Source organism: Pimephales promelas, chromosome 1 (genome assembly GCF_988280905.1).
Source record: "Pimephales promelas chromosome 1, fPimPro1.hap1.1, whole genome shotgun sequence".
NCBI classification, from domain to species: Eukaryota; Metazoa; Chordata; class Actinopteri; order Cypriniformes; family Leuciscidae; genus Pimephales; species Pimephales promelas.
Genome location: NC_142769.1, coordinates 27,950,707 through 27,969,964, shown reverse-complemented (window position 1 = coordinate 27,969,964; position 19,258 = coordinate 27,950,707). Strand labels below are relative to the sequence as shown.

The window sequence follows — 19,258 nt, the reverse complement described above, 5'->3', positions numbered from 1 at the left end:
TAAATATTTAATTGTACATCTGATTAATAAAATAAAGACTGCAAATCCATTAAAGAATTAAAACAACTAACTGTGATTTTGATTGCAACATGTTGTTTATGTTGCATAAATCAAAATTTTAACAATGAAATAGCCTACAGTGATGCATGTGCAACAACAATAATGCATATAGTTCTGATCTACTGTCTTAACATGATATAACATATTCTTAATCATAATATGGTTTCTATTAATATTGAATACAGCTCTTTTTGACACATTTTGTATCGGTGTTTTTGCTACATGTCTTTATCGCCTGGCCCTTTCCTTGCCCTGAAAATGCTGAAGACTCTGCCATTAGATGCATAATTACACTCTATTTCACTTTCAACATATGGCTTTTTGCCCAGGCCCAGGGTTGACACCTTACATCAACAAAGCGACATAATGGGTGGCTCTCCGGGTGGGAATGCCAAATAACATGCATGAGATTCGGCTGTTTTTTTTTGTTTGTTTTTTTTTCAATTGTAAGTTTCAATTTAAAATGTTTGTGATTTTAACATAAGGAGAGTAGGTTATGCCTAAAAATGTTATGACTCTTGCTTGAGCAACTGAATAGACTGTCTTGTAACTGAACAATGCGTTATTATTTAGTCAGTGTGTTTAAACGTGGATAGGTCAATGAAATATTGTATAACTGTGTACAAAGAGAATCGCAACAGGCTGAGGAATATTAAGCAAACATTTTCAGTCACAACTTTTGGATTGGTTCAGTTGAGCACTACGAACGCGGAATATATAGCCTATGTGAAAGCACAACAAGCGCGTGCTCCTGCATCGCATACGTAATCCAAGACGCACCGCATACGCACTGCTAACGGAGTAGGCTATTTGTGAACCTGCCATTAAGTAATATTGGATGAGGCATTGCCATCAGACCGTTCAGCGTTAAATAAGCAGCCAATGAACGCTCGGTGCCCTGTCGGTATAAAACCCGACCGCCCGTGACGGTGCCGCTCACCGAACTGTGAATGAGTAGCTCAGTCACGTCGGGCGCGTGGATGGCGCGGCAGTTTTTACTTGCCGAATGTCATGCATAATCGCTTGTTGACGGAGGAAAACGGCGACAACACCATGCAGTCTTTATTGTCCGTGGCGCACTCTCCCGGGATACCTACAGCCGTTTCATTCATGTGGAAACCAGGAAATCCACAGTCGTCTAATTGGTCGGGTCTGGAGAGGGAAAACGCGACTAGTCTCGGCGATTTGGAGACATTTGATAACCGGCGCGCTCAGTTTGGCCAGTTTACTCCATCCACCTCAATATTCCTGACAGTTCTCATGACACTGCTGGTGTTCGCCACGGTTCTCGGGAACGCGCTTGTCATTTTAGCTTTTGTGGTGGAGAAAAGTTTACGCACACAAGGCAACTTTTTCTTTTTAAATTTGGCCATAGCGGACTTTCTTGTCGGTGAGTGATATTGATGAAGGTTTGCATGTCAGTTTTTGTTTTCTCTGCAGTGTGTTGAAATGTAGCTGTGTTTGAATGGTTTTGTAGGTGGGTTTTGCATCCCCGTGTATATTCCCTATGTCCTGACGGGTGAGTGGAGGCTGGGCAGAGGTCTGTGTAAACTGTGGCTGGTAGTGGATTACATGTTGTGCACTGCCTCAGTCTTCAACATCGTGCTCATCAGTTTCGACAGGTTTCAGTCCGTCACTAAAGCGGTGAGTGTATCCCAAACACACACGTTTTAAAACAAGTGGACATAGTTCCATATTTGGAATGTCTTTCAATTGTAAAAAAGGTAATTTATGGTGGAAAAGGTTCTTTAGATTATTAAAATGTTCTTCACACACGCTCACACACACAAAAGTAATTTGAAGAACTGTTCACTAAAAGGTCCATTGAAGAACTAAACATTGTCCTTCATGGCAGTATCTCAGCAAAACCCTATTTGGTTGGCTATACTTTCTTTTTACATGGACTGTAGCTACAATTAGGCAAGATTATGACCTTTGAGCACTCCTAATTAGTTGAAATCTAATTTTAGAATGGTAATGCAAACGAGCCTGAGCCACCACTGACAAGAAACGGCAACAAAATAAATGTTGGTTTTCAGAGATGAGCACTCACTGCAACAACACAGGGATGATTCTCAAGGATATCTTGTTTCCATCACAGAATAAAACATTTTAAAAGATAATTGGGTAACACTTTACAATATGGGTGCACTAATATGCATTAATCCATACTTATATGCACAGATAATCATAAGTTAATGTATGACTCATGAAGAACTAAACCATTAATTAATTATTACTGCATCAGCAACTAATAAAGAGTATAGATTAAGTAATAAATTAATTGCTAGTAATTAAACGTGTCATAATGTATTAATTCCTTAATAACATATTTTATTAACTAAAATTAATTAATGTTATTAATTAATGTTAATAAATTAATGTGTAAATTAATGTTAATTGCCACAATTATTTAACACTATGCACTTCAACTTCCAGTTGTCTGCTTTAATTAATCATTAGCTAATGATTTGCAAAGGTATCATTATGTTATGACTTTACTTGTTGAGGGTGGCACATGACTATTAACTAGTAATATGTCATTATAGTTATGGGTTTTGTCATCCACTCTAAAGCTCTGTGAGGCAGTTGCACATGCAGTGACTGTTTGAAGGATGGGTAAATTGGGCTGCACACAAATATCAGCACACCAGAATCTGAGATCTGAGTGTTACACTGTGTTTAAACTGGACGAGAGACCATTACAGCTGTCTACACTGGACATGACAGCACATTGCAAGGCCATTTGTCCCTCATAACAGAAGTAGTGTAAGAGATCGGAGTACGTCAGAAATAGATTGAAGCATCGGTTTACTGGCTGGGTTTTGTTGTGTCGTGTAGCATTGTGTCGCATCCAGTGTTTTATCACTGATTATAATGGGTTCTAGTTTGTTTGTCCGGTTTAGACACAGTGTTATGAAATAGCAGATTCTATATATATTCTATATACGGCTATTGAATAGCCGCATATCCTCAGTGTTTTTAATCCTAGAGCTCAAGCTTAACCTGACACACTCCTGTGCCATGAACTATTGAATGTGGCGGTTCATCTGCCACAGTGGAATCCCGGTTGTAGAAGGCGGGAAATTGAAATCCATAGTGTGGATGTCAAAACCAAACTTATTACTTAAAGCTGCAGTCCGTAACTTAAAAAACAAAATAAAATAATTATAAATATATTAAAAATATCCAAAAATACATATTTGATAATATACATAATCAGCCGTGTTCAAAACTATCTGCTTGCCTTAGCTCGTTTCAAAGTGGTAAGCTTGTAATAATGTTTATTACAAGCTTACCACTTTGTTTCACATAAAGAAGGAGTCTTGGTATACGCTATATTGTGTGCGAGGATGCCGGAGGTGGAGATTTATAGCCTTTTCTCACAGAATTTGATATAATAAAAAACATCAATTTGATGGCGGATCCAAAAAGGTTCAAAAGACAATCACCAGTGACAACCAGAGATTCACCCGCTGTAAAATGCTAAAGACTTCGTTCAGACTTCGGAGTGACTACAGAAAAAGAGACTGCAACCGGACCCATGCGAAAACAAGGATGTCCGAAGAACATTAAATGTAGTCATGAAATGCTGACATTGTTAACATTAACAATTTGAGAACAAAGTATAATTTGCACGGTTTTGCGTGATAATGATAACTTATAAGCGATTGTAAGATTCAATCAGCGTGATTTACTGCAAAGTCAGAACCAGAACAACAGTGGATGTTTCTTACTTGTTCAGATGACATTTTCCGGTGAAAACTGTTATGTTGGTCATATTTCCAAAAAGAAAAATCTGTGAATCTGAATGCCAGTATCGACACCAGCGCGGTGATTGACAGCTGCACACTCTTCTCAAATATTGTTCATCCGTGTTGTGCCATGTCGAACTAATGACCGCAATTGCAGATTTCGAACAGAGATGGTACAAAGAGGAAAAAATGTGGACTGCAGCTTTAACAATTCGTTAAGTCATGTGCCTCAACAAGTAAAGTCAATGACATCTTTGCTAATCATTAGCTAATGATTAATTAAGGAAAAAAATGGAAGTTGATGTGCTTGGACTAATTGTGATAATTAACACATTAATTTATACTATTAGTTAATAAAATGTTATTAAGGAATTAATGCACAATGAGCAATGACACATTGAATTAATAACAATGCATGTGTTACTCAATCTATCAATCATATAGACTCTTTATTAGTTGCTGATGCAGCAATAATTAATTAATGGTTTAGTTCTTAATGAGTCATACATTAACACATGACTATCTGTCCATTAGTTAAACATGAATTAATACATATTAGTGCACCCGTATTGTAAAGTGTTACCGATAATTGCGTTTTTTTATTCTCAGAATTGCAAGAAAAAAAGTCAGAATTGTGAGAAAAAAAATTACCTTTTAAATTCTTTATTCTGTGGCAGAAACAAGCTTCCATAACTCACCGAAAAATGAAAAATCTGTCCTAATCTCCTCTCCCGCATGTTGTTCCAAACGTGCATGACATATTCCTGTGGAATAGTTAAATGCACTTTCAATGTGAAAAAACACTTTGTCTTTGAACATAGATAAATCAGCTTAACAAATTATAAATAGCTACACAGAAACATGTTTTAATGCCTTGACAATAATAAAAAAAACATGGTAATGCTGAAAATGAATTATTTCAGATGTGGTTTCCACACAAAAGTATCACCGTGAATATAGCTGTTCTCAGATGAATCAATCCAATATAAATGTTTTACATCACATATAACTATTGGACAGACAGAGTGAGTGCTGATCTACAAATGCCAAGCACACTTTTACACTTGTCAATCATCTGTCAAGATTTATTATATCCCAGCATGCAGCAGCGCACAAAATCAAGAACCCAATTGCATCTGCTTTAGAGATGAATGCAATGAGACATCCGTTCAATCATAATATTTAATTATTTAATCTTAAATCTGTCTGTCAGCCCATCCAACATTCTTTCGTTCATTCTGTCTGTCATATTAATTCAGTTATAAATCTGTATTTCAGGGGAGTTACCATTGCCAAAAGGGGATCACCAGAGAGGCTGTTTTGAAGATGCTCTGTGTGTGGCTTGCAGCGTTCCTTCTTTATGGTCCAGCGATTATCAGTTGGGAACACATCGCAGGAGCAAGCGTAGTGCCAGATGGAGAGTGCTATGCCGAATTTTACTTCAACTGGTATTTTCTGATGACTGCCTCAACTGTCGAGTTCTTTACCCCTTTTATAAGCGTCACTTACTTCAACCTCAGCATTTACATCAACATCCGCAACAGATGCGCCGTGAGAGAAGAACAGCCGACTCACGTTCGGCTTAGGAGCCTCAAAATGAGGCCGCTTAGAGCCGGCGACGTACAGCGTGTGTTTTTTGTGAGGCCTGTAGAGGAAAGTGGGGCCGCAAATTTGTCCTCGAGGTCACAGTGCTGTCGGTTAGCTTCTACTGCAAAGGTGTCCACCGCCGAGTTCGCCAATGGCAGACAGACTAAACGAAGAGACAGCACTATTGCAGACTTGCCTCCTCTGCAGGTCGGAGACCGGCTCCTGCCATCCGGCGAGGCACAGTTTCATTATGTGGATCATTCGGCTGGATCACACAGACATCGCCCTGATATGGTCGCTAATCTCTCCAGCCGCTTTCGCCTATCTAGAGATAAGAAGGTGGCAAAGTCTTTAGCTGTAATAGTTTGTGTTTTTGGACTCTGTTGGGCCCCCTACACACTACTGATGATTATTCGGGCAGCATGTCACGGTCAGTGCGTCCAGCACTACCTTTATGAGATCTCGTTCTGGCTGCTGTGGATAAACTCATCCATCAATCCAATCCTGTATCCCCTGTGCCACAGCAGCTTTAAAAGAGCCTTCAGCAAATTACTATGTCCGAGCAAAATAAAAATACAACCTCAGAACATTGACCAGAAGTATTAAATTTATGAGGATGACCTCGTTTACAAACCCTGTTTAATGTGAAGAGTAGCATTTTCATGTACATAAATAGATAAAAGGTCTTTGTCTTTTTATTCACAATTTAAAATCATTTTTTTCTATGAAATTCAATAATGAATTATTGATTTATGTATAAATGTCTGAAAGTGCCCAGCACAGTGCCATTTGTATGTAATTAAGAAAAAAAATAAAAACATTTCAAAATAAACTACTGGTGATGTTACAAACATAATGGAGTGATACATCTCTTGAAACCACGGTCTGATATGGTCGGATATCGACCAGCCTATCCATAATTGTACATTACTGATGTAAAGGGATTACTGGCGAAGCCTTCAGTTCCCTTAGCAACCATGGGACCTTTAATTTGTACAATCATATCAAATTATAGCAAAGTCTGAATACTTGAATAAATGCTATTAAGATGTACAATGCAATAAGATTGAGAAACTGGGTGAGAAACCAACAGACAATCCTATTAATACTTGCATGTATTAAATCATAACCAATTCCTATACCAACATTCATTGCAAAATCTGGCTCCATGGTATGCTTATTAAAGGGTAACTAAACCCCTGGTCAGAGCCCGACTCCACCCACTGGCAATATTTGAAAAATGCTGAAAAAGTGGGCAGATACCAGCGGAGATAGAGGGTACGAGTATTTTCAATACTCGCAAATCCAACTCCTGACTCGCTACAGTGGTTTAGACGAAAACGAGCTGTTTTTTATACTGCCAGGGGCGTAGCTTATGCCAAGAGCGTGGTAAGACCTGAAGAGGGCAGCACTAAGATGTTTTTACACCATATATTGTAGAAATAAAACACTTTATACACAAATGTCAAAAAAGTTGCTCGAATCAATGACTGGTATTAATAAAGATCCATTCTTACAGATCATTAACTAAAAAAAGTTGGTTTAGGGGTTCGTTACTCTTTAACAATAAAAGGAACAGCTGAAGAAAGCATGAAATTAAAATGTGTATATATTTTATAAATGCATGTTATAGATCTTATTGTGGATATTTTAATCTATTATTGGATTATTTCACTTTAAAATACTTTTTTTTTGACCTTGTAAATGTTTGATGTCTTAACTGGATCTGCCAATTAAATTGATGTGACGCATCCCGGATTTATCTAATCATTTAGTCTGCTTAAAGCCCAACCTTTCTGCAAACAACTGGAAGCTTCATTCATTTTTGAGTGCAACATCCACACCTCAAAACCCAACAACAGTTGGGTAGAATACAATCAAGTCTCCACCCTACATTCATTACATAAAAAAATTAAAAAATTAAAATAATAATCGGTTATACTCTGGTACGTAAAAATACAAAAGAGAAAATATCTACTTCCATTGTCATAGTGACTTTATATGAAATAGAACTTCTACAAGCCTGTGGGGTTAATATTTTTTATTTGTGCAAATGCCATGAAATCAATGATATTTTGTTGTAACTGATTTACAATTAGATTATACATACAATATATGAAGGGAGGGGGACTCATAATTCAAAAAAGTAGACAAGATGCAAGAGAAAGCTTCTGACAATTGTTTCGATTCACAGCCGCAGCTGCTCGCCGATACACACGCTCACCCACTCCACGTATTAGTCAACACACTGTCCCACTCCACCAAAGAGTCTGCCGTAAAGTAAAAGGGTGAGAAACGAGACTATTCATTAGTTACACAAATGTCTTTAATTCAGCATGGCATTTAAAATATTAATGCTGAAGAAAAAACAAAGTGGAATCAAGTGTAGGTTGTCTAAACAAAGACCGTAACAATGGCTCAATGCACTGCCTTTTTTCTCCAGTTTGGCCAGCAGGGCAAGGAAGTGGTGTAGCAACACTAAAAGTGTTTTTTTTCCCACTTTCTTAAATATATAGTTTTCATTCTTGCTCATTTTTCTGGCAACAATGGTATCAAGAGGGAATGGTAGTCTGAAGGAAGCGCAGAGTAGGAGTGCAGTGCATACACTGTTCTCTAAGGAATTCACAAGAAAACGCCTCACGAAATAAGAAAGAGGAAGGAGAGAGAGAGAGAGAACAAGATAGACAGGCAGAAGACAAAAACAACATACAGAAACTATGAGCAGTAAGAGGAATGGGTAGAGAGGCAGGTGGGTTTGGCTTTGTTTTTCCCCTGGCTGGAATACCCTGGTGTGCACATGTGGGCATATACATATATCTCTCTATGCATGTGTACACAAATATAAATGTAGATGTGTGAAGCTCCTACAGCACCAGCCCTTCGTAAGCAGGTCCTTCAGACTCAGGCGACTCTCTCTGCAGACGCAGGTGCTCCAGTGTATTGTGGAAGTGTTTGTTAATCTGCTCCGTCTCCTCGCTGGCCTCCAGGTTTGGGAGATCCTCACGGATCTTCTGGATCAGCTGATTCAGGACTTGGACCGTCACCTGTAAGACAAAACAGGCACACAAACAAACAGAAAATGTAAAATCCAGGATGATCTGGATTGATGCAGACAAAATTCACAGAGACAGAAAGTAATGAACAAAGACAGCGTGGAGAGTTTTTCTTAGCAACAGAGGCTACGTCCACATTAATCCGGATACATTTGAAAACGGGGTTTTCGTTTAAAAACGCTCTCCGTCCACACTAGCGTTTTCATGCGTTTTACGACGTTTCAGTGTGGATGAGAAACTTCTAAATTCACTTTACTGCGCATGCGTGAAACTTCACAAAAGCTCACTGAGATGATACAGATGGGAAAATAAATAATAATGTCATCGCACAATAACAGGATAATTTTATTTATCAAAATATCTCACCATCACGGATGCGTCCAGGTCGCATTCAGTCACCATATGTTTGGTCTAAAACGCAACATGCTCTCCTGTTTTGCGCAGGACAGCAAATGTGAGTAGACTACATTGTTATCTTTGCAGTACTGTGCTATGAAGAATAGCACATATTAAGTAACATAGAAAGTAACATATTGTAGCAATAGTGTAAAAATGAATAACACATAACAGGCACAATACCGATAAACATGAATATCTATTGGTACTACATGGATCACATGACTAAACTTACGTCATCGTTTTTAAATACCTCCGGTTTCACTGTCCACACTACAACGCGAAAACGGCGTTTTCAAATTTATCCACTTTGGAGAGCGTTTTCCAAACGATACGTTTTTGTTGACTTAAAACGGCGTCTCAGTGTGGACGGAAGGCCAAAACGGAGAGAAAAAAATACGTTTTCAAAACGTATTAGTGTGGACATGGCAAGAGTGTAAGATCTTAATATTCCTGTGATTAGACTATGGTTACTGCCTATCATCACATATCTTAGTTTGCACGTATATTTTTTCTCATTTGCGTGGAATTAACGAGGCAAGATATATTAGTACCACGAAACAATGACAAGATGTCTTTCTGTAGAGTTGGCCTCATGGGCTGCAAGAAAAACCAGTATACAATGCCACCAGTGTAGTCCAATTCAACTAATGAACAAATTAGCCTTTTGAGTTTGAGTCTGACCACTAAATAGCAAGTTATTTTCAGCGATGTCATTATTGAAAGGTAGACAACAATGGGTTGTGAAAGATATTTGGGGTCGGAAAGATTTTAATCTTTTTTGAAAGATTTCTATTTCAAATAAATGCGGTTCTTTTCAAAATGGCTATTCATTCATCACAGTTTCCACAAAAATAATATGCAGTTTTCAACATTGATAATTACAATATACAGGGGTTGGACAATGAAACTGAAACACTGGCCAATGTTGGAGGTTTCACATCTATATGCCTGGCGGCCAATCTTCAGAGTGAAGCACGGGTGGATCAGTGATGGTTTGAGCTCCAATATCATGACAATCCTGATTGTATTTGATGGACACGACACTGCCGAGGACTACCAAACCCTTCTGGAGGATCATGAGCACCTGATGCTCAAACCGTGTATCAGCATGATTATGCACCAACACACACAGCAAGACTTGTGACAGAAGGGTTTGATGAAGATGAAAGTGACGTTGAACATGCACAGTCACCAGATCTGAATATTATTGAGGTGTTTTGGAGGAGCGAGTCCACCAGCATCATATAGTGACCTGGACACTGTTCTGGAAGAGGAACGGCTCATAATCCCTCTGGTCACTGTGAAGGACTTCTATCTGTCAATTGGTGCTGTATTTGGATGCAAAATGAGGCCCTCACCATTCTAACAAATTATTGTGTAGTAAGACCAGGTGTTTCAGTTTCATTGTCCAACCCCTGTAAATGTATCTTGTGCAGCAAATCAGCATAATAGAATGATTTCAGAAGGATCATGTGACACTGAAGACTGGAGTAAAGATGCTGAAAATTCAGCTTTGATTACAGGAATAAATTACACTTTTAAATTACACTTATATTACACTCTTATGTTCACCGTGGCTTCATGAACATAAAAAAGTTAAGATCTATAGAAAATTGGAGGATATAAACAAAAATCTGTAGGAAACAGGAGAAGTTGAAGTATGGACAGTTCTGTTGATTATAATGGCCATACATTTCTTGTATCTATAAATGTGAGCGATCTTGCTCTCAGTGCAGACATCATGCAAAAACTTGCTGTAAGCACTGCGAGCAATTTACCCAGACGAGAATCTCAGGTAAATTCATACACCCACACAGCCAGAGACACACAAACACATAAATAACTTTGGTGTCAACGTCTACGGACTTATAGGCAGCATTTGATTTCTGATGCTGTTTTTTACATTATCACTAAAGCCGATAAAACGATAATTTAACCATTGTATTCGGATGTGAACATTTCGTTAACAGCAATTCACTCACTGTAGACGCTGGCCGAATTGGTAAGTCTCGAATTGATTCAACACCAGTACCTTCGTAAGATCATACAGTAAGATCAAGATCATACCTTGTTGATAAAAAAAGTGCATCTACTGTTAACTGTCAAATGTATGCTAATGATATGTATGTGCATGCTAAAAGCAAAAAGCAAGCTGCTTTACAGCACGAGATGTGTGGAGAAGCCAACTCTATTCCGTTACCATCCTGACCACTGTACTAAATACAGATAAATCTTGAAGCTATCCTAACTGTACCATGCTACTAACTAGGCGACACAAAATAATCTAAATACCTATATAAATGCTATGCTAAAATACTCTATCCTGATCGTTTTCAATACTCGTAATTCCAACACTTGACTCGAAGGTTTTGGTTTTGACAAAACAAGATGGTTTTTATACTGCCAAAGGCGTGGTAGCTTGTACCAAGGGCGAAGCGAGCTGGAACCTGCTTACGTCAGCTCTCAACGCTTACGGCACAAAGCACCGCAAACATCCATTAGGAAAATTCAACGGCAATAGCCACCATTCAAACTGAAGAGGGCAGAAGACAGACGTTTTTTTACACCATATATTGTAGAATTAAAATACTTTTTACCCAGATGTCAAAAAAGAAACTCGAATCAATGATCAGCACTAAATAAAGCCACATTCTTACAGATCATTAAGTAAAAAAAAAAAAAAAAAAAAAAAAAAGTTGGTTTAGGGTTTTGTTACCCTTTAAAGAGCTACACATGCCTGGAATACTATACCTACAAAATTAAGAAATATTACATCTTTTACTTCTTTTTCTGCGTCGATAAAACAGTGGTTATTGGATAATCAATCATGTTTTCATAAATTGGAGGAGTGGCTTGTTTTTTGAGTCATTCTGTGTCAAAAGTCATTCTGTATTTGTATTAATATGCTTTGATTATGGTTATGTTTGTTGGAAAGTGTTTTTATATGTTTTTATTTTATGTTTTATGGACCTTTTATGGGCCAGGGTCTACAGATGAAAAATGGAAGTATGGCTAACTCACATTTAGCACATTTATATGATGGACTTAATGGGGATTGTCCCTTTTAAAATAAATAAATTCAAATTCCCAACGCTGTTCTCCATTACACACATTAATGACAGAACAAACATTGACAGGTAAATGTGTCAATGAAATTCAGTGTGGGAATTTGTTTTTGTTTCGACTCTCCAATTTATTTCCACATTTAAAGAGGCCCTTGTCCTTGGATGAAGCACAGATGTAAAGAGCGACCTCTGTAATAAGTCTGCTGTCTGATAGGCACACCTTGACTTTAACTGCGTGTGTGTTTGTTTGTGCTTCCTCTTAACCCTGGCCGCCCTGTGTCCCTGATGTGCTCCGGCAAGTTCTGACTCAATCTCCCCAAATTGAACACGGATACAGATGCTTCCTCTCAGATGATTGAGAGTTAGCTATAATCTAGCACTGCTTGTTCCAGACAAAAATGTGGAGCATGGAGAGGGAAATTGCAAATGAGTGCGAGATGGAGAGACAGAACAAAGGCAACAGGTTTAAAGAGAGCAAGTGTTAAGAGTTAAAAGAAAGAGAATAAAAAAAAAACAAGGGAGTAAATGATCAAGTGTGAAAAGACACATCTGGTCATACCGCATCATTCTCTCGCTCATAGAAGCAGATGTATCTGTTGAGGATCTCGATGAAGAGCTGAACTTGCAAGGACGGGTCCATGCACTGGTTAGCGATTTTCAGAGCCTTCTTTAAGCATTCCATCACCCTCCGTCCATCACGGATCTGACAACAGAAGGGAAAAAACAATATTTCAGTTCAGCCTCAAATTATTCCATTTTATCTTGGCAAAGGCACCACGCTTCAGCGTATGGGGTTATAAATTGGATTGGGAAGCTCTGTTGTTAGGGGCAACACATACCTCGCAACAACATGCTATGGAGCCGAGAGAAGAAAAACAGCATGATCCTATCTTTTCACATGCATTCATGAGTCTCAACAACATTACTGATCTATAGAAGAAAATAAGCACAACCGCTACATCAGGTTCCCTGCATTATGTGTCATTTCAATGGGGAATTATTACTGATCGCTGCAAAAATGTCAGTTATTTAATGTACTACACATTTAACTCTGAAAATATACACTCAACAACCTGCTTATGTCATACAGTCATAATATACAGCAGAGTGCGTCAAGCGGAGGTGAAAGGTCAAACTTTAATTTAACACTGGACGTGCATAAGTTCAAAGAACATCACAAAAAAAAACACTAAACGTCAGATTCAGTCTTAACTTTGTTACCTCTCTACTAAGTGAGATATATTTTATGCTGCATTTCCTTAGTTAAAGAAAGAACCAATTCTGAACTGCCAAAAACTAGTTCTCAGTAATTCCAGTCTTTCTTACCCTGCACAGCAAAATGGCACACTGGTGCAATGCAGAAGCTAGTCACTCACATATAAGCATGAATCATTATTTTGGCCCGTGTGGCCCTGCGTACACTGCCAATTAACTTAATAGTTTAACACCTAGGGTTGTCAGATGGCAGGCAAACACAGTGTGCTGCAGTTATGGAAAACAGCAAACAATCTGGATCAGAGATGGCAGATTCTACTCGATCTAACAACACTCAATTGGAATTCTTGTTGCATGTCCTCAAACTGGCAAGCCATGATAGATTAAAGTCTGGGGAGGAGGGGGCGAAGGAAACAACTCTCAAAAAATATTACATTTGGAATGTAGTGCTGATTTTAAATACTTGTCAATAATGTCATATTGCTCTATTAAGTGAGCATGATCAGACATGAATACAACTTGAATGAATAAACGGAATGAGATTGTCACTGTAAATGAAAACACTCAACACACACAAACGGAACCTTTGTGACAACTAAAAAGGAATAGTAAAAAGTTTGCTTCTGTGTGAATATAGCCAGCTTCACAGTGAAGTAAAGCAGAGTATCATCAGTTCTGTTTTAGACCGTTTCATGACGATTCATAACTATCTTTTAAAAATAAGAATAACTATCTTTAATCCCTATTAGATTAAAAATCATATACTCTGAACAAAGGCTTATTGTCCATCCAAATGCCCAAGTATTTGTAAGCTGTACCATCAGATGTAAAAAAAGGTAAAATTAGCAAGTACTTGTGAATTAGCGCTTGAAAAAACAAACTTTTTTCTGTGAATTTAAAACCAATTTTAAGCTGACAATTTTCAATTTTGAAGCTCTTGCACTGCCTGTGTTATGGATGGAGCAAGTGTATAAATAATAGTATCGTCAGTATAAAAGTGTTTTTTTGGCATGAAATTCTCTTACCCAGATGATTCATATAAATAGAAAACAAAAAAGGTCCCAAAATGGACCCCTGGGGGACCCCTTTAGAATCAGTTTTTTTATCCTCCACAAGAACACACCAAGTCCAATCTGCCAAATAATTTGTAAACCATTTCACCATCCCTGGTTCAAAACATGCACTGCTAAGTTTGATCAGCAGCAATTCATGCTCCAGTGAATCAAACGCCTTGGATAAATCCACAAATAAGGCAGCGCAGGTGTTTGTGTGTGTGTGTATATATATATACATACATACTGTACATACATACATATATTATGTAAACGCATGTCACAGGTTCAGGGTTCAAATCCGCACTCGTATAGTTTTTTTTTTCCTCATCAAAACCGAATATGTTCATCAGTGGTTGTATATCAAGCAGGGAAACGTTTGTGTGCAATTCCCCATGCTAGTAGCAATCCTAATATTATTGTTTATACATGTCCATAGAGGCCAGACCAGGGTGCAAGTTCTGAAATCTTTTTTTTTTTTTGTCTGGTGCAGAGGCATTCTTGATATCCTTCCACGTTGGCTGCAGCTCCCAAAACTAAAACTCATTTATGAATCAAAATAAAATGTTCCTCTGTGAAATGAGCCTGTGACATGCTTTGACTCCACCCCTCAAAGAATCGGAATCGAAATCGAAAGGAAGAATCGGAATCAGAATCGTTCAAATCAAAACAATGCCCAACCCTACTCATACACTGACATTCAAACAACAAACTGGCTTGGCTGCCATCTTGGATTCATCTTTTTTTGAACATTTTCTCATGAGACCAGGTTGGATAAATACAGTGAACATTCAAACACACACAGTTAGGGTATTAACAAGAATGACAATCTTCTATAACTGAACAGACAAACAGGCAGATAGGACGTCACATTCTGAACTAACTGTGTACAGCCTACACAAAACGCTACTTCTAAAATGAATCACTTAGTTTTACTGAAATCCCTGGCAGATTTATTTACAGTTGTGAGCAATTTACCCTTAATCATCATCTCAATACAAATGACTCAGAAGAACATCTTCCACCTACAGTGTCTTGATATTGAAAAAACCTTCTAGAAAAGCTTTAAGCTTCAGAAATGACAGCAAATATCCAATCCTACTCACACTCTCATTTTCATACCTAAAATAACACTGTTCATTGTCAAAACGCCCATAATAACTAACTGAGATCACACAGAAAGACACATAAAACTGAAAATGACACCCATTGAGAAGCATCAAGACATGATCATTTTGACAGACTCACATCTAACGGGTTATGTAAGAATAACCTCTTTCATCATCATCAGACATTGACTACTGCCACAATTATGACACAACTGGAAAACAAACTAAAACAAGCACATGAACATTATGTGCCAATTTGCTGTGAGGTCATAACTTTGTTCAAGACTATTCAATGAGACTTACATAACCTGCAATCCAATTACCAAATTATGTTCAGTTTAATTCACAGTCACAAAGAGAGTTACTAATATTACAAATGACATTTTCTGAACACCAGATTTCATTGGCCCTATAAACTGTGGAAGACATGGACCAACCTCTTCACCACCTTTGTCAGTGTTGCGTCCTGACCAGAAAAGGTGGGCACAGATGCTGACTGCACGGCACTGGTCGGGTTTCTTCAGCAGTTTGGAGGCAGCCAGAGCGCACTGGGTACGCAGGGGCTCGTGGTTCTCTTCGCTGAAGCACCGCGAGCGTTCAAACGTGCCAATGATCAGGGTGATGGCGGCCAGCTGAGCCTTTGAGTCACTGATCTCGTCTTCATACAGAGAGAACGCCTTGGGAAAAACACATGCAAAAATTAAGGCACTTTTCTAGAATTAATATTTTTAGGTGTGAGAATCAGTGCAAAGCAATTTTCTTTCTTTCTTTATCTAGTCTTGCTGTCAGGGTATTACCGTATCATTGTGAATAGTAATGAACATTGGAGGGAAGGATAAAGAATCTATGCACCACATTGATAACGACCTATTAGACAATTAATCAAAATGCTTCTCTACCTGAGACATGAACTCATAGGCAACGGTTTCGTGGTTCTCGAAGCCAATCTCTCCAGCCGCCAGGGCCCCCTGGAGGAAGAGCCTCAGGGGTAACTCTGCCAGCTCTGCTTTGATCAGAGCGCTGATGGTCTGATGGGCGAATGAGAAAATCTTCTGACATTTCTTTTCCCATTTATCGTCCTGTGGAAGAGAAAGATTGATATATATATATATATATATATAAAGCTCTTCTATTATGAACTGTGATTCAAATGCAAGTGCATTTCATGAAGTGTGAAAATATGACAGATGAGGCTTGTGTAACCATACTTCCATGAGAAAGGTAATGTGCACTTTTGTTTTCACACTATGGATGCCAAATGCAGTGCTTTAAAAGGATTTCACTTTAAGGCAATTAAACTGTAATGTCTTACGTTTTTTGGAAAGAAAAAGAAAACAGTTTTTCACGTTTCTCAACAGATTATTCTTTTTGGAAGCATGACTAACATAAGAATTTTCACCAGAAAATGTCATCTGCCCCTGTGTCTTATGGTATCCCCCAGGGGTCCATTATGGGTCCAGTACTTTTCTGCCTTTACATGCTCCCCTTGTGTAACATCATCAGAAATTTTTATATTTCATTCCAATTCTATGCATATGACTCCCAACTGTATAGCCCACTTAAATCCAGCAACTCAATGCAGGCTCTTTTAGACTGTTTGAAAGAAATTAAAATCTGAATGGCTAACAGTTTCCTTGGCCCCCTTGCCCTCTATGCTAAATCCCCTGCACATAATCTGGGTGTTATTTTAGACTAGAAAACCTAGATAAACACATCGCATCAGCAGTCAGCAGCACATAATACTTGTATATTCATCTTAATATTGCTCTCAGCAATGTGGGCGGCATCGGGATGTTCGGTAACAGTAAAACGCTACTCACATATTTAAAATATTTTACCCCAAACAAAGAACTTCGCCGTGAGAATATCTGGCCTCAATGCACTACAAGCTAACACTAAAATATTTCAAACTAGAGTATGCTTGGGGGACCAAAGATTTTTTTTTTACAAAATGCATTTATTAGAACTGTTCACTTTAGATATTAGTTTAATGCAATTATTTTCAACATTCAATACAACCGAATTTATAAAAGTTACCAATTTATTTTCACCAAGTTTTGTTTTGGTCAGAAATCATGACATTAATCATAGCCATTTCATTCCACTGAATCACAGTACATTCACTTTATTCTATTACATAAAAACTAAACCTGAAAAGTTGATTTTGTATTGTTATAATGTAATACAATACAATACACTTATTGTATTCTAATCATGGTTAATATTGATATACACAGTGTAAATATGTCTTGATTCAAGAGAATATATAGCTGCCATTATATTTTATTAAGGGGATCATCATGGGAGTCCTGAGCATAAAAAAAGTTTGAAATCCCCTGCTCTACTGGAGCACTATTGCATGTGTATGTGACCTCCACCAGAGTTTCTACCCATTAGGAGTTGGAAGTTCCTATCCAGTTAGCAACCTTTTAAGGCAGTGTCCTATGTAGACAGAAGCAAGCACTTTGTTTTAGGTAATGTCATGACAGAGTGGGATGTTCCGTGGTTCCATGGCACTGATCCTCAAAAAACCCGTCTCCATACCGGCGTGACTCCGATCTTCAACCAGATGAAACTGGATAATATTCTGATTGTTCCAATCCAATCTGACTTCTGACCTATAATTCATTCACTCCTTCATACATTGTTCGTTCATTGGCCAGATGAGAACTGGTCCCCCGACTGAGCCTGGTTTCTCCCAAGGTTTTTTTTTCTCCATTCTGTTTCCTGATGGAGTTTTGTTTCCTTGCCGCTGTCGCCTTTTTTCACCTTTGTTGGCTTTTGGCTTGCTTAGTTGGGGACATTAAACATCTCATATAAAATATGAGAACTGAACTGAGCTGGACGATGACAACAGTTTTCTCCAGAGCGGGTGTATAGATAAATTAACTAAAATTATTAACTTTATTACAACAAAATGAACCATCACTCAACTTACTTAAGCTGGACTGTGAGGCTATTTTCTGCTGGAAACAAACTTTGTTGCATTATTTTCCTGTTATCTTTGTAAAGCTCCTTTGAAACAATCTGTATTGTAAAAAGCGCTATAAATAAGGGTGACTGACTTGACTTGAAAGTGGAACATACCGAGGAGGAGTTTTCTTTGTAACGGAAGGCCAGATGATAAGCAGCAAACACCAGTGGGGGAAGAGTGTGTCGAATTCTCTGGTTCCCCCCAGCGCCAAAGTGTTTCCTGGCAGTGTTTAAAATCTGTGTGAGGCACAATAGAAAGAGTAGATAAATCGATTTGAATAATTCATTAAGCAACATGATGCTCTCATCAACTGATTGAAAACAGAATGAAACAACTTTCACTGGGAGCTAATTAGACCAGTACTGGTTGATGTCAAACAATCATGATATTGTCATTAATTTGCTTATGATGTTGCATCAAGGGGATTATATCACGTTAGGATCCAGCACTGGTGAAATGATCAAAGAAGCATGCAGTACTTTTTCACAAAAACACTTGACAACAGTGCATTTTTTAGACTTCTTTGAATAGAGTCTAATAATGCCCTTCTATGTCATATGATGAAAGGAGTGAGTAAAAGAGCAAAGACGTACCAGATACTGCTGGTCAGGGTCGTCTGAATGCAGCAGATGAATGAAGCGGCCCACTAAACTCTGTTCCTCTGCAAAGTCCTCTGGATCAGGATCCTCAGCAGGCTGATCTGGCTGGTCCTGGATCAGCGTAGACACCAGGCTCAGGATTGCATCAACCTGCAAAGAAAAAGCCATGAAATTATGCCTGAAATCATGCAGGATGAAAATTGTTTAACCACAGAAAGGGTGGCCCTAAAATACACCAAAAGCGATTTGGGAATTTGGAGAGAGATCTGAAGTCTGGAGAGTTTATTTTTCATTTTTTAAAATGCTTTCTCCTCTCCATCTTAATGTGCAAAGATAAGTAAGCTACTGACCCTGTAAAGTGCAAACAGTGCACTTTAAGGTTGATTTCAG

General features: G+C 38.2%; 2 protein-coding genes across 2 annotated transcripts in view; one reads left to right on the top strand and one right to left on the bottom strand.

Annotated features, from left to right (window-relative positions):
* Positions 1 to 988: 988 nt before the first annotated feature.
* On the top strand, positions 989 to 6,253 carry hrh3 (histamine receptor H3). Its single transcript, XM_039691772.2, has 3 exons — positions 989 to 1,450; positions 1,538 to 1,704; positions 5,094 to 6,253. The coding sequence occupies exons 1-3, from the start codon at positions 1,072 to 1,074 to the stop codon at positions 6,006 to 6,008; spliced, it is 1,461 nt and encodes a 486-aa protein (XP_039547706.2). The 5' UTR covers positions 989 to 1,071; the 3' UTR covers positions 6,009 to 6,253.
* Positions 6,254 to 7,428: 1,175 nt separating this feature from the next.
* The window catches only part of vps35 (VPS35 retromer complex component), a 31,676-nt gene continuing 19,846 nt past the window's right edge, over positions 7,429 to 19,258 (bottom strand). The window contains exons 13-18 of the mRNA XM_039692345.2: positions 18,863 to 19,018; positions 18,383 to 18,505; positions 16,195 to 16,374; positions 15,733 to 15,972; positions 12,479 to 12,622; positions 7,429 to 8,446 (exon numbers count right to left, since the gene is read on the bottom strand). Coding sequence (XP_039548279.2) covers positions 8,267 to 8,446; positions 12,479 to 12,622; positions 15,733 to 15,972; positions 16,195 to 16,374; positions 18,383 to 18,505; positions 18,863 to 19,018 — 1,023 coding nt within the window. The 3' untranslated portion in view covers positions 7,429 to 8,266. The remainder of the gene's footprint in view (positions 8,447 to 12,478; positions 12,623 to 15,732; positions 15,973 to 16,194; positions 16,375 to 18,382; positions 18,506 to 18,862; positions 19,019 to 19,258) is intronic.